At 39.8% G+C, this 13,360-nt stretch overlaps 1 protein-coding gene across 22 annotated transcripts in view; it reads right to left on the minus strand.

Annotated features, from left to right (window-relative positions):
* The window catches only part of LOC138183667 (protein muscleblind), a 401,637-nt gene that overhangs the window by 25,586 nt on the left and 362,691 nt on the right, over positions 1–13,360 (minus strand). For 13 of the 22 annotated variants that reach the window (XR_011174114.1, XM_069120946.1, XM_069120936.1 and 10 more), the window contains 2 exons: positions 11,983–12,201; positions 3,436–3,597 (listed from right to left, as the gene is read on the minus strand). The exons of 4 other annotated variants lie outside the window; for them this stretch is intronic. Coding sequence is in view for 17 of the 18 variants with exons in the window: in XM_069120946.1 (XP_068977047.1) it covers positions 3,436–3,597; positions 11,983–12,201 (381 nt within the window). In the remaining variant the exon portion in view is untranslated. Of the gene's footprint in view, positions 1–3,435; positions 3,598–4,765; positions 9,066–11,982; positions 12,202–13,360 lie in introns of those variants that run through there. 5 more of the 22 variants (XM_069120939.1, XM_069120942.1, XM_069120955.1 and 2 more) reach the window with 4 other exon arrangements.

The following is a 13,360-nucleotide window of genomic DNA, read 5'->3' on the forward strand; positions in this document are numbered from 1 at the left end:
TGGAGATCAATCTCGTCCGTAACGTTTCTCTATTTTACACGCTTTCGTATTTTCTATTCACAATGAAGGTGCTGACGATACGGAGATTAGAGTTTCAAGGATTTCGTCACGATGTTTCGCTGCGAAACACGCGCGCACGTTATCAATATATCCTATGAATTCTCAAAATCACTCGAATTGCCTTGGATAATGGTCGTCGACCCGTTTTTTTTAACGAGGCACGATTCTATCGTCCAACGACATTAACACGAACACAAAATGGAAAATAGATCGACGGTGTTTCGTCGAAGCGAACTCGTTAAATCTGAATTTCGAATGGATGAAAGGGAAATGCGCGCGTGACTCGAGACTGTGAAGCAATAGCCATCGATCAGATCGCGATCACGGACGAACGATCGTTCGTCGATCGCTGATCCTCTCTCGTTTCGTGGAGGTTTCGCTAGAGGGAGTGAGTTTACATGAAAATCGATCGTGTACGTTATCAACAACCACGAACCTCCTCTATTTCTAAAGCTTTGAACGTTTCTTAAATTTGGCTAATGAAAAAAATTCATTGGTAAAGCGAACAGGTAACTTTTCTTCTTCTTCCTCTCTATCGTTTCGCTTACTGCTCGTACCGATTCGTGGTTGATGATCGAGAAACAAACAACCAAGCGATCTATAAATACATTACGAGGCGTAAGCTCTGATACGGACAACACTGCAACGAACGACAGAATACGAAGCGAAATTAAACGTAGAAAGTAAGTATGTAACCGGTTTGAAGAAACCAACGAAGAGAATGAAAAAGAAGAGACAGAAAGGTAGAAATGATGGGACAGAGTGAGAGAGAGAGAGAGAGAGAGAGAGAGAGAGAAAGAGAGATTGTCTGAAAATTTCAATTCGCGAGTGAGTTTTGAGAACAAAGAAAACCAATAAGTCATACGGTACCGTGTGTGATAAGCAATTAACGCGAATAATGGGTGTAAAGAAGCTCGAATGAAACGAAGGAACTGAAAGTATAAGAAAAAAAGAAGAATATTTGATACAATTAACGAATAACGATTATAATAAAGCTGATATATTTATCCATCGATCGTGATTAACAATTAAATTTGCATGAAACCGATATTTATTGTAAATAGAGTTGAAAGTACGAGGAAATTAAAAAGTATCAAGTAGGATATCGCGGATTTCTAACCCTGCGAAGAGTACATCCGAAATACGCACAAATATTCCTCTTGTTAGAAGGTGAAAGCAAAATGTAGAGAAAGAAAGAAGAAAAAAGATATACATGATATGTATATGAGAAGAAAGGAGCTAGAGCTCTAAGCGCGCTCGGCAGTGTATTCACAATCGCAATGAATTATATGTTCGTAACTTAAACATATGACATTCTACGAGGAACTTCCGGAAAATAGCCCGAACTTCTTCATTTTATCCTTTCCGTTTCCGGAATACGCTGTGCAAGTGTTGCTCAGCGGACTGCGGATGTCTGGAAGCTTTATCGAAGCAGAAACGATGATCTACACTACCGTCCATAAATCTCTCAGACACTTACAACCAGCACGTTTACAAAAGGTAGAAATCAATTTTTATAATTAAAAAATGAAATTGTGATGCCTAATAACGAATCGTATGTATCATAAGACAATCAAATTGATTTAAATTTTGAAGATCTTACTGTGACGTATTGTCGAACAGTTATCTTATGGCGTGCTATTTCTACAAAATGCAACTTTGATCTACATTATACTACGGTATAAGATATATGTAATATAACGCGTATAATTTGCTATAATTTTTATAATCTTCGACATAATTGAATAAAAAATTTTAATGTCGAAACATAACATTATGTTATACAGTGTCTAGCGATATATGAGTAGGACTGTGACTACATATGTTTCATGATCGACTATCGGATCACAAAAAATGATGTTTGCGATAGATTCTCTTTCCTTTTCCTTCCCTGCGTATGATCGTTCTTTTTATCGATTAAAGATATTTCATTTTCCTAGTGCTATTAAGAAGATATACTACTCAAAACAGTTCTTTTAATGTATGAATTAAAAATTATTTAGGTTACTTTGAAGTAAAAAATAGAAGAAAATATTAAATGCTTGTAGCAGCAAGCGGGTTAAGTATATAGACATGTGAAAATAACAAAACTTTAATCCATTTAAAATGCCATCTATCTATTTATATTTGTACCTATATATAGTGCAATAATTTGCCAGATATAATATCGGAAAATCGCTATTATTTATGCGTATCATTTGTTTAAACTTCTCCTTTTACTCAATTTTATGTTTTGAGTAGCATAAGGGTGAATTACTATAAATTAGCACCATTAGTAATTAAGGATTAATTATTTTTAACTCTATATACATATATATATATATATATATATATATATATATTTATGTAATTACTAATATATATGTATATATATCTAAACTACTATAGTTTATAAATATTTGATATTATCTACAATAATACGTTTTCCATGAAAACTGTTAATTTCATCTTTTAATTATTAATGGAATTTTTAGTTGGATTATTACCAAAAGTTCATCTATTAATTACAAAAGTATTACACGATAATTTTGTTTCTCATTGTTCTATATCATTGTTACTATGTTTTTTATAGAATCTTTTACAATTCTCGGTTTATCTTCTGTTAAGATTACGCGAAGAAGAAACATGCCTTTTTTTTGAAGACATCGTAATAACATTGAGAATTTCAATACATGTTTCAGAAATCCAAGAAAAAAAATTTCATCTGGATTAATAAAATATTTACATTATAAAGCCTCCAAGATATTCGTATCGGAGAATTAACATTCAAGCATTGGTAGAGCCTCTAACGTAAAAAAAAACATTTAAAAGAATCAAATACAAAAGCATAAAACGTTTTAACAACAGCTAACATTTATTGTTTATTACGATGATCGCGGTCTGAAAACAAACAGTTTGTCCTAGAAAATAGCCTGCGTATAAAACAACAGACAACTTAATCTTTTGAGGGATAATGTCGATATATGTGTATATATATATACATACGTATGTATGTGAATTTTTGTTTGAATTTATGTCGTTTGATATGCTCTGTTTTTAATCTAAAGAAACGCATCCCTAAAAAGGTTAAGGCGCTATTCTGTCAAACCAAAGGAACTATCCCCAGATCTATATATCGATCTATATCTGTTACGAATTTCTCATAAAACCAAAAATAAAGCTACGTAAGGTGCTAATTCATAGTTACTCACCTCGCTTCAATGTCGGCAGGTAACCTAGCAAACATCCATCGAAGAACACAAAGGAACATCACGGACAAAATGATAAAGTAACGATCGAAAGTAAAGAAGAAGCAAAGTAAAAATGTTCGGGCCAATTTCGCGGAATTTAGCTACAAAAAAAAGGAGAGTGTATTCCATGCATAAGCCGTGGTACCATTAGCAGATCATCATTGGAGTCGCGCATCCGCTTCTTGCCGAGTTCGATGCTTGCTATACTGGCGCTCTGAAGTCCTCCGGGAACCGCAGTTGCCGGCACTCCTGACACTCCGCCAGCCAACGCGCCCATTCCCGCAACATTCGTCGGCATAGTCGCCGTCTGCGTTTTCATTTTCAATTTTTTTGTTTTTTTTTTTCGTGTTTCATTCAATTTTATTTCGTATCCGTGTTTTGCGTGTATTTTCGTTCATACGTGCGTGCGATTGACCGTTCAAATTTTCCCGTCAATCCATCATTTTTTCCCATTAAATGTATACGAATACATGTATTTTTTTTATTTCATTATATATACACATTTTTTTGCCCCATAGACAGGTTGCCATAGGTACGCCGAGCAGATTATTCGTCAGGGATGTTTCCACGTTCCGTATCGATCACGAACATCGTGCGGTTTCGATAATCATTCGGTATTATTTTCCGTTATTTTGGCGATAATCATCGTTATTGGTATTATCGTCGTGTTCGTTGTACACGCAGTTCGTTTTGCCATCCGTTTCATCGTTGCATTCGGCGTTATATATACGTGTGTACGTGATTTAAGATTTTTTTTTCCCCCAGTTCGATTTCCAATTTTTGTTCGTGTCCCCGTGTTCGAGATTCCGGGCGCAGAGGGTTTTTGGTCGGCATAATTTCGCAGGCGTTAATTGGCAGGTAGCGAAGCGTACGAAGGTTTTTGTCAGCAAGCATGAAGAAGCATCGTCAGGCGGAAGAGGGCAAGATAAAAATCAAAAAAAGAAAAACAGACCAGTTGAGGCTAAAGGCAAGAAACGACAGAATCGCGTATATAATATACATATATATATATATATATAAAATCCAAGTAGTTCAAGTTAAGACAGATCCCATATAACGTATAAATTCTCGTCGTATTATTTATGTGCATATATCTATATACAACTTACAATAAACTATATCGACCAAAAACTAAATATATATGTTACGGACAAGACGCGAAATAAGATACGTACGAGTAACAGTCGGATTTTCATTAGACACGATGCGGTTTCGCCTACTCGGTTGTTGCGAAACAAGATCTATGCGAAACAAATGTAAATGCGAACAAGTAAAATCCTTTGAATCGTAGGTATAGGGTTATCGTTATCAACAGGAACAAATTCAACGCGCATTCCAATATTTTCGACGGTTCTTCTTTTTCGTAAAAATATCTAAAACGGTCTGTTTTATTTATAATCGTTAAAGATATAGAATCTAAATAGTTTTACTAATTATTTTCAAGCTGAATATTAACTATTGATAAAACTACACGTTTTTTCCTTTGTCTATTGCCACGTACTGCGATACTACGCGTCTCGTTCCGCTGTAAATCTACAACTTAGCAAGGATTAATTAGACAGCTCGAATTTCGTCTGGTTAAAACTTGATTTGTTTAAATTTCGCGTCTTGTCCCGTAACATATACGATACATGTAGACGGTAAAGGGTAACCAAAGTTTCCTTTACACGTGCGTGTACTATGTGTTGTGCACATACAGCCGCAGCCACGTGTGTTTTGTGGCGCGACACACGTAAAACGACACGTAAATTAATGTGCCACGCATGCAGACGCGACACGCTTCTCGGGTTGCTCTCGCGAGGTACGCGGTGTCGAGGCTGATGTAATTGCCTCGCATCCGTCTTTCCGCGATTCGATCGGCCATTCTTTCCCGTGATCTCGTTTTTCACCGTGGAAACACCGCCAGAGAAACCCGTGGAGAAACAGTGTCGGGTCGCGATTGTGCGCGAGCAACCACGTTTTTGATCCAATAAACGCAGTTAAAAAGAGAATAACGTCGCGAATATACAAACTCGTCGGAGAAAATAACCGAGATCGCGCGGCTTCCACGTGAAACTGCGTTTACACGGACCGAAAAGCGGTCGAATCCTGCTGAAACACGTTGAAAAAAGAAAAAAACGAGAAGATCAACGAAAACATATGGCAAAAGGGCGTGATCCTAAAAGAAAGACAATCAACATTTTCAAAATGGACAATGTGCGATAATCGTATTAACAGTAACAACAAATAGTATTAGAGATTCGTCGGATCGATAATAGAACCGATAGGCGTGCGTCGGCTGCTCGTCGGCAAAGATCTGCGAAATAATGGCAATGAACGTCCGTGTGTACCCCGATCAGACGTCTAAAATGGAAGAAATTGGCGTGTTCTGATAATTGAAAATAAAGTATCCAGAGAACAGAAGATGGACGAGGAGTCGGGGAAGGTAAAAATGAGATATATAGAGAAGCGGTGTGAAATACGGGGAGCAAAAGACGAAAGAATATAACCGGAGAATTCCATTTGATCGTCCATCGGGATATCGACTGGCGTTTCTGACTCCGGCAACACCTGCAATAATCGGCCAGCTATCTGTCGAAATTTATTAGTTTCGCCGTGATATCCTCTCGTTTCATCCTCCGTTGTGTCCAGTTCTTTTTCTTTCTTTGCCCATCGAAAGACAAAGAATTTCGATGGAAGAAACAAGAAAAATACGAATTGGATACGTGTTTCACGCACGTGGCAAATTGATCAACTTCACGCTCGGTTATCGCTCGATTTTTCAAACATTTGCAAGATAAATTGATTCTCCTCGAGTCGATCAGTTTGCCTTTTATACGTATGTAGAATATATCGATACTTGACAGAGGATAGATAAAACAAGAGAAAGGGAACGAACTGAAAAGAAGAAGGCGTCTCCTTAGAAACGTTTCGTTAATCCCTGAAAAATTCATTAAAAGACATATAGCGTTTAATTAACTATATCACGCTGCACAGGCTTCCGGTTGGCATTGTTTCGATGTCCGCTGGTTTCGTCGCTGGCATCCCTTCTTCGTAGATGGCGTCGTTTTAGCGATATGTATCAAAATGTGTAGGCGAATGTAAGTAGGCGTGTAGGTGCGTGTCACATGTGCGTGCATATCGTGTGTAACATTTTGTATGTACGAATCGAAATTGCTGCGTAAAAATTCTTACTATCGGCTGGACCACCGTATTCCTACGTACGTACATCGTAGCCTCGCGACCGATCCGTACTCTCTTTTCTGTAGGTGGTATCAGATATCAAGAGGACATGTTTCGTGTCGTATAATGTGACAAACATTCAGAGATCATGGCATAGCAATTCCGAAGAGTGCATTTCGAACAGATGCATTAGATTTGATTAGACGATGTTTGGCGGTTGTCGAACGTGTGGATGATGATACGCCTGTGAGAACTCCGGATTAATCGATCTAATGGAATATCGGCATAGAGCGAGAGAATGAATACTCGAAACAGATTGACGAATCAAAGGAGCTGGCGATTAAATCGCTTTATTTGACAAATTTGCCTCGCTGACCGAACGCCATTGGCTTTTTCAGTCGTAATTCAAATTGGAATAGTCAAGCGTTTGCAATTAATTTTTACTCCGTTTCATATTTTGCTACTTCAGGGGAAATCTATGCAATATCCTACACGAGTCGTAAAGGTTTCAAGCTGTTATAAAGTCGAACGATAATTCCACGTTACGTCAAATTACCAACGTCATTTTTCTTGTTAAATTGTAACTCTACAAATGTACTCTACAAATATATCGCTTTCTGGACATCGTCGAAATTATTCCGTTTTCGAGTATTTTGATTTTATTTTACAAACGTTCGAATCTTAACGCTTTATAAATCTGGAAACCTTAATCGTACGACGTTGCACGTGTTTCCCCTATTACGAAAAAAGATGACCACGTTAACGGAAGAGAGATTCAGAGATGCAGAGGTATTAATACGAAATTTCGCCATCTTGGTGCAATTCCAAATTTCAAATTGCTGGTCAAAATGGCGTGCATACATCGGTATACAAGCTCGAGGCAAATTTTCGAACAAAATTTTCCTTACTCCGTAGGTACGCGGTATGCACCCTTGGGAAATTGAAAACCACTTTTAGAGAATGAGACTTCCCTGCCAACAAGCTGGTCTGCCGCAATCATCCACGTGAGACTTTTCTTCCATTGTGTTCCGGGTGTGGCTGCAGGTCTTCCGCGCGACGTTGCTGAAAATGTCTTTCTCGCATTCTCTCGTTTCTCTTTTTATCGTTCTTTTTTCTTTCATCTTTTTCCTTTTTCACGTTCTTTCTCCTCTTTTGTCTTTGCCAGTTTTTCTGACTTTTCCCTCACTACTTCTTTTTTATCTGCGTTCATTCTCTGTCTTTCGGCCCGTGGACAATTTTAGTCCCCGGAAAACAAATTCGCCAACGATCGGACAGCAAAATATCTCTTCTTCGACCGTCGTTCGAGACACGTATGCGCTTTCCCATTTTGCTATCTCCAGCTTACTTGCTTTCTCTTAAACGAACTTACTATTTATCCCTCTCCCCCTCCTCCGTCTCTCGAATCAACCGACGCACCCAGGCGAATTTTTCCGAATTCCAGATCAAAGATTTCTCTAACAGCGATCTTGGTTTCGATCGCGTTAGCGCGTATCTTTCATTCTGTAAAAGTGTTTTTATCGAAATTTTTATCGTACTATCGCGTTAAAAAGAAAGGCGAATTTGACCACGATTTCATGATTTTTCGCCAGTGTACGTCGTGGATGTTATCTTTTCGTTGACCGTCCCTCGACTTATACGACGATATTATCGATAAAACTATCGAAAATTGTTGAATTTGTCGGAAAATTCGCGCCCGTAGACCAGGACGAACGTCAGAAATATTTATTTTTAATCGTGAAATTACATCGAGGTAATCGTAGAATTTTCAATTTTCGCAAAATAGTCGAGGGAAGATGCCGAGTTTCGACGAGTCGGCCGAGCAACGTTCCACTAACGATCTAGTTTGTTTCATTTGTAATTACACGAACGCGAAGGTAATCTACGAAATCGGTCGAGTGCAAACGTGAACGAAGACAGAAGATCCGAGAAACACACTCCCTTTCGCCTTGGCCCACACACACCTCCCAACAAACCCAGATGATCGAGTTTGAGACTTTCAGACCTATTGCAAATTCGTATATTCTATATTTTGCTTTTACGTACGTGCCTATATCTTTATCTTTTACTTTTATACAGTTACTGTACATTTTGTAAAAAATTTCTATTTTTTTTTTTGTTTTTTTTTTTCTTAGGCTCGACGACTCTCAGTGTAGCGTTTTTGTGTGGGGCAGCAAAACAGCAGCGAGGGTTGATAGCCGGGGTTCGTGCAGCACAGCTTGTCAGCAGAGTGGTGTACGTGTCATTCATGAAAGACATGTCACTTTAACTACTACTTCTTATTTACAAGAATCGTGATCACGCTCCATTTCGACGTTTGCTGGTTGAAATTTTGGTCGAGCGTAATCACACGTCAGGGAGCTATCGTAATAATTACAGTGCTTATTAGTATGACATTCTGAGCTAACATATCTACCGTGGATGGAAATAATCGATCAAAAGAAGAATCGTATACGTAACAATCGTAAAAGATAATGCATTATGTTAGAATAGATAGAAATGGAGCGGTCACGTGTGGCTGCGGAAACATCTTGTACTTATTGCGACCTAGGCACCGAAACAGGTGATTGGTGTATTGCAACTAGTTCTTTGCACCTGGATAGCTGCGATAGGCTGCTAGAAAGAGAGAAATAGAACAGTGGTGTTTTTGGTGATGTTAAACAAGAATTCTGCCTCGTGTACTACTCACTACACGCTACGAGAACGGCTTGAACATCATACAAGGAATAACGTATAGAAAATTGGACGAACACAAAAGCGACAAACAATGAGGTGGAAAGAACGTAGTAGGACCGGTGTATGATCGATAGGACAGCGTGAATCGGAGTGAGAAAACGCGAGAGAACAAAAAAGAAAAGAACGAAGGGAAAAGAGAATAATCGGAGGTAGAAAGAAGATGGAAAGAAAAGTGGGGAAGAGATATATAGACCGTGAACGAGTGAATTGGAGAACGGAAGAAATAGAAAATAAAGACATCGAGGAGGAGTAACGGGTGTACAATATGAGAGAAACTAATATAATATACATTTCGACGATAACCGTATCGAGTTTGACGTTTTGTTTCTGCTTTCTTGCTCTTTTACATTCGTGATTGCTCGATCGAGAAATAGCATCGTCGATCGATGTAAGTTGTAGCTTTTGAGAACGATAATGCGAAATGTTCGCCACGAAATGCTCGATACGGTTATCGCGTTAATTCGAGCACTGCGCAACTATTGGCCAATTTTACTTGTGGTTCGGTAATCTGTCTCGCGTGCGACAGTGCTATACACAGAGGAATATATCTATATATGTACGTATCGTTGTAATAATATGTATATATATAGATATAGATAGATGGATAGGTAGATAGAGAGTTCGATACGTGTGTAGTGGCGTATATATAAGAGTACGTAAGAGGGACTACTGCGTTCAAGGGGGAAGCCCGATGTATATACTCGACGTAGATTGGCGAAAAGCAGCGCAGCAACGAAAGCTCCTTTTGACGCAAACCCAGGAAACTGAAAGAGGATGACAGTACACGTGAAAGATCGAAAACAGAGAATAGATAGAGATAAAGAGAGATAAAGAGAGAAGTGTGGGGGAAAGAGATAGAAGAGGGAAGAAGGGTTCGATGTTCGGACAAGTAGGATATGCGTGCACTTCGAGTCTTTTGTTCTTTGACAACGACGTAACTTCCGTTTTTCCCGCCCTCCAGGGCTCCGTTCGAAACACCTCTGTACAGTTGCCTTTCGATCGTTAGACGAACGGTACGTGGTGTAACAAATCGAAAGAATATTTCCTTCCGTTTTTCCGTTTTCATTTCGTTTCATCACCGGTCAACGTTAACCTTTACGTTCAATTACAGCCGAATACCGCTGTATACGAGATTCGTTACGGGACTCTACTGCTTTAGCTTGCGCGCGATAAAAATTTATTTTCCTTCGCCGAAAGGAATCGACAACGAAGCAACGATACACAGGGCATCTTATCTAGATTGGAAATATAAGAAAGATAAAAAAAAACGAAAAGATGACTGAGACGAGTTTACATCGTATCGAGAATAAGTTGACTCGTTCAACTCGAACGAGACACCATGTATTTAGGTTGAGAATCGAACAACGTTCTTTTTCTTCGAACATTGACATTCGTTTGACAATGAATTATGCAACGAAAAGGTTAAGTCGCCTGGAGATTGAAAATTTCGAAACAATATCTTTCGTTTGACACGATCGGAAATTTCGATTGTCCGCATGCAAAACGATTCTCCCCGTCGGTAGGCGTGCCAATTAAAGCCACGTATATACACACGTAACGGCCAGACTTTCACCACCACCGCATCTTTTTCGCGAAGCTCAGGCCAGATTCAAACAGACAACAGCAGACCGGCTGATAACCACTTTCCAGCGAGGACGAAGAGAGACAAAAATAATAAAAAAAGACACGTGTACAAGACATCCGCACATGAAGCACACGCCACATGGAACTGAAAGAAAGAGAAACAGAGAGGCGAGAAGAGAGTTAGAGTAAAGAAAGAGTGTGAATCATGGAAGAGAGAATCGATCGGGTCCGTTAACACTCGCGCGATCTTCGATCCATCCATTCGGATCATTTCGATTTCCCAACAAGATACTTTTTCTAATTTTTTATTAGGACCATCAAATCCATCGAAACGACGAGCTTCGCGACTTTTCGTCCAGTTCTTTTGCCAAAATTAATCGCATCAATGTACGATTGCGCGTCTCAAAAGTATAAGTCTCGAAAATATAGCTTAGAAGGAAAGTGACTTTTTACGTAATTCTCCTAGCAACTGTCGCGCGAGTGTCAACTTGAATAGGTCGCCTGACAGAGGGATTCGTTTAAAAAATTCACTTTAGGAACGATTCGTTAATAGGACGAGCAAAAATGGAGACAAGATGGCGATTAGTTTCGCGTTAGAGAAACCGCGACTCCTGGGAGACGTTTCTGCCACTACAGTAGTTGTCTCCTCCGTCGATTCTTTATCCACCCGTCTGCTCCGTATCTGTCTGACTCATTCGTTTAATGACGACAGCGAGGCTTTTGTCGCCTGGTCATCGCGGAGGTGGCGGGTGCTGCGGGGATAAAGATTCAAAGGGATCTCGAACCAACTAGGGAGGCTTATCGGATATTAGGTTGAAAAGGTTTCCTCCCCATGTAGACGGATTAAAGGAAAGAAACCAAAGTCTTGGTATATCGGAACGTTCTCAGTGATTCGAATGCCAAGTCACAGAGGTGTAAGTAAAAGGGGTCAAGGTGGAATTGAAAACCAAAACGGAAGACAAAGAGGTATCTGGAAATGATGATAAAAGTAAACGAAGGCTTACGGGAACGTAAAGGAAGAAAATGACTAGAAACGGATAGAATGACGGATGAAAGAAAATTAGAAACAAACGACGGAAAAGAGAAAATTAGCGATGACAGAAAGATTAATAGAAATGAAGAGAGAAAGAGGCAAAGACAGACAGACAGACAGATAGACAGAGAGAGAGAGAGAGAGAGAAAGAGAGAAAGAGAGAGAGAGAGAATGCATTACCGCAATGCTAGCCCGAGATTGTGCGGCCTTAATGTGGGCTTGAAGGTGCAGAGGGGGGTGGAAATAGCGGCAGGGGTCCCGATTGCATCGGCCCTTGACAGCGTCCATGCAGACCGTCACAGAGCCGTCCTCGTTCGCCTGCACCGTCTCGAGGGGGTGCGCAAACCGGCACTCCGTCTCGCCGCGTTTGCACGCCCCGCGTTGAAACTCGCGACATACCTACAGCAAGAGCGAACACGCATGGCATGGCACTCTATCTATGTGGCCAAAGGGGTTTGAGGGGCTTGGGGTTGGGGCGCAAAACCGGGGGCAGCTCCAGGAACAGTTGGGTGAGGCGATAAACTGGTCTATCTGTACCTGTATTGCTTCTCTTTGGAAATACTATATTGTGAGTCTGTAATACGATTAGGTGGTTTGGAAATGTTCGAATACGTTGTTTGTAAGTGTACTATGAGTATATAATGCGTTTGGATCGTTCGCATATATTTCGATAATACGTTTGGACACGTTCGTGTATGTGTGCTTATGTCGAGTTTTTACCTTTGAAACGTAGACATGGATCGTGGGTGGTCTTTGGGTTTAGGAGTTGATCTTGGGAATGGCGAAGCAATGACAAACGTTTACAGAATGGATGAAATTTTTAGAAACGTGACCGATTTTCGCTTGGTTTCCAAAGGTCCCGTTGAAATTGTTGATGCCAGAAGGGTCTTTGATTCGTTGGCGAATATGCGTGTCGCGAATGAAAGAGGTTAGATATGCAGGAAGACGTATGGTATGCTGAAACAAATGTTGGTACTGGAGCTTCGATTCACTGGAAATATCAACCGTGAATAGATAGTTTCGTGGTATCTTGCAATTTTATAAAACGAAGGATTTTCCGAAATACAAGCACATACACCGCTTCTCAAAACATGAAACTCCGAAACCAACATTTCATTTACAATTGTTATGGAAAACACGAGTCGGCGTGACAATAGACAAAAAGGTACAAAGGTAAAATTTATTTGACAACCTGGGACACGCAACTGATTTTCGACTAACTATCGCTAAATCGATGACCATGTGAAACATTATTTGTCAAGCTATTGGAATGCAACGTAGGAACATGGAATAATGTACAGAGTATGAGAAGGAGAATGCAGAGAGGGGGATATCGTGTGGAAGAGCGGAAGGAAGTAGACGAAGACGAAAATATCAGTATGGAAAGAATGTACGGCTGTGAAAGTGAAGTAGTGAAAAGAAGAAGATACGTGTACGGTGATGACAAGAGGATCGGATGATGCGAAAGAGCGCCCCATTTTTGGACGTACGGGCTTGTTCTGGAAGGCGAAAAAACAGCCTACCTTACATTTTCTTGGTTCTTCGTCTATTGCTTCTG

This window comes from Bombus flavifrons, chromosome 9, assembly GCF_040668555.2.
Source record: "Bombus flavifrons isolate JBK064 chromosome 9, iyBomFlav1_principal, whole genome shotgun sequence".
Taxonomy (NCBI): Eukaryota; Metazoa; Arthropoda; class Insecta; order Hymenoptera; family Apidae; genus Bombus; species Bombus flavifrons.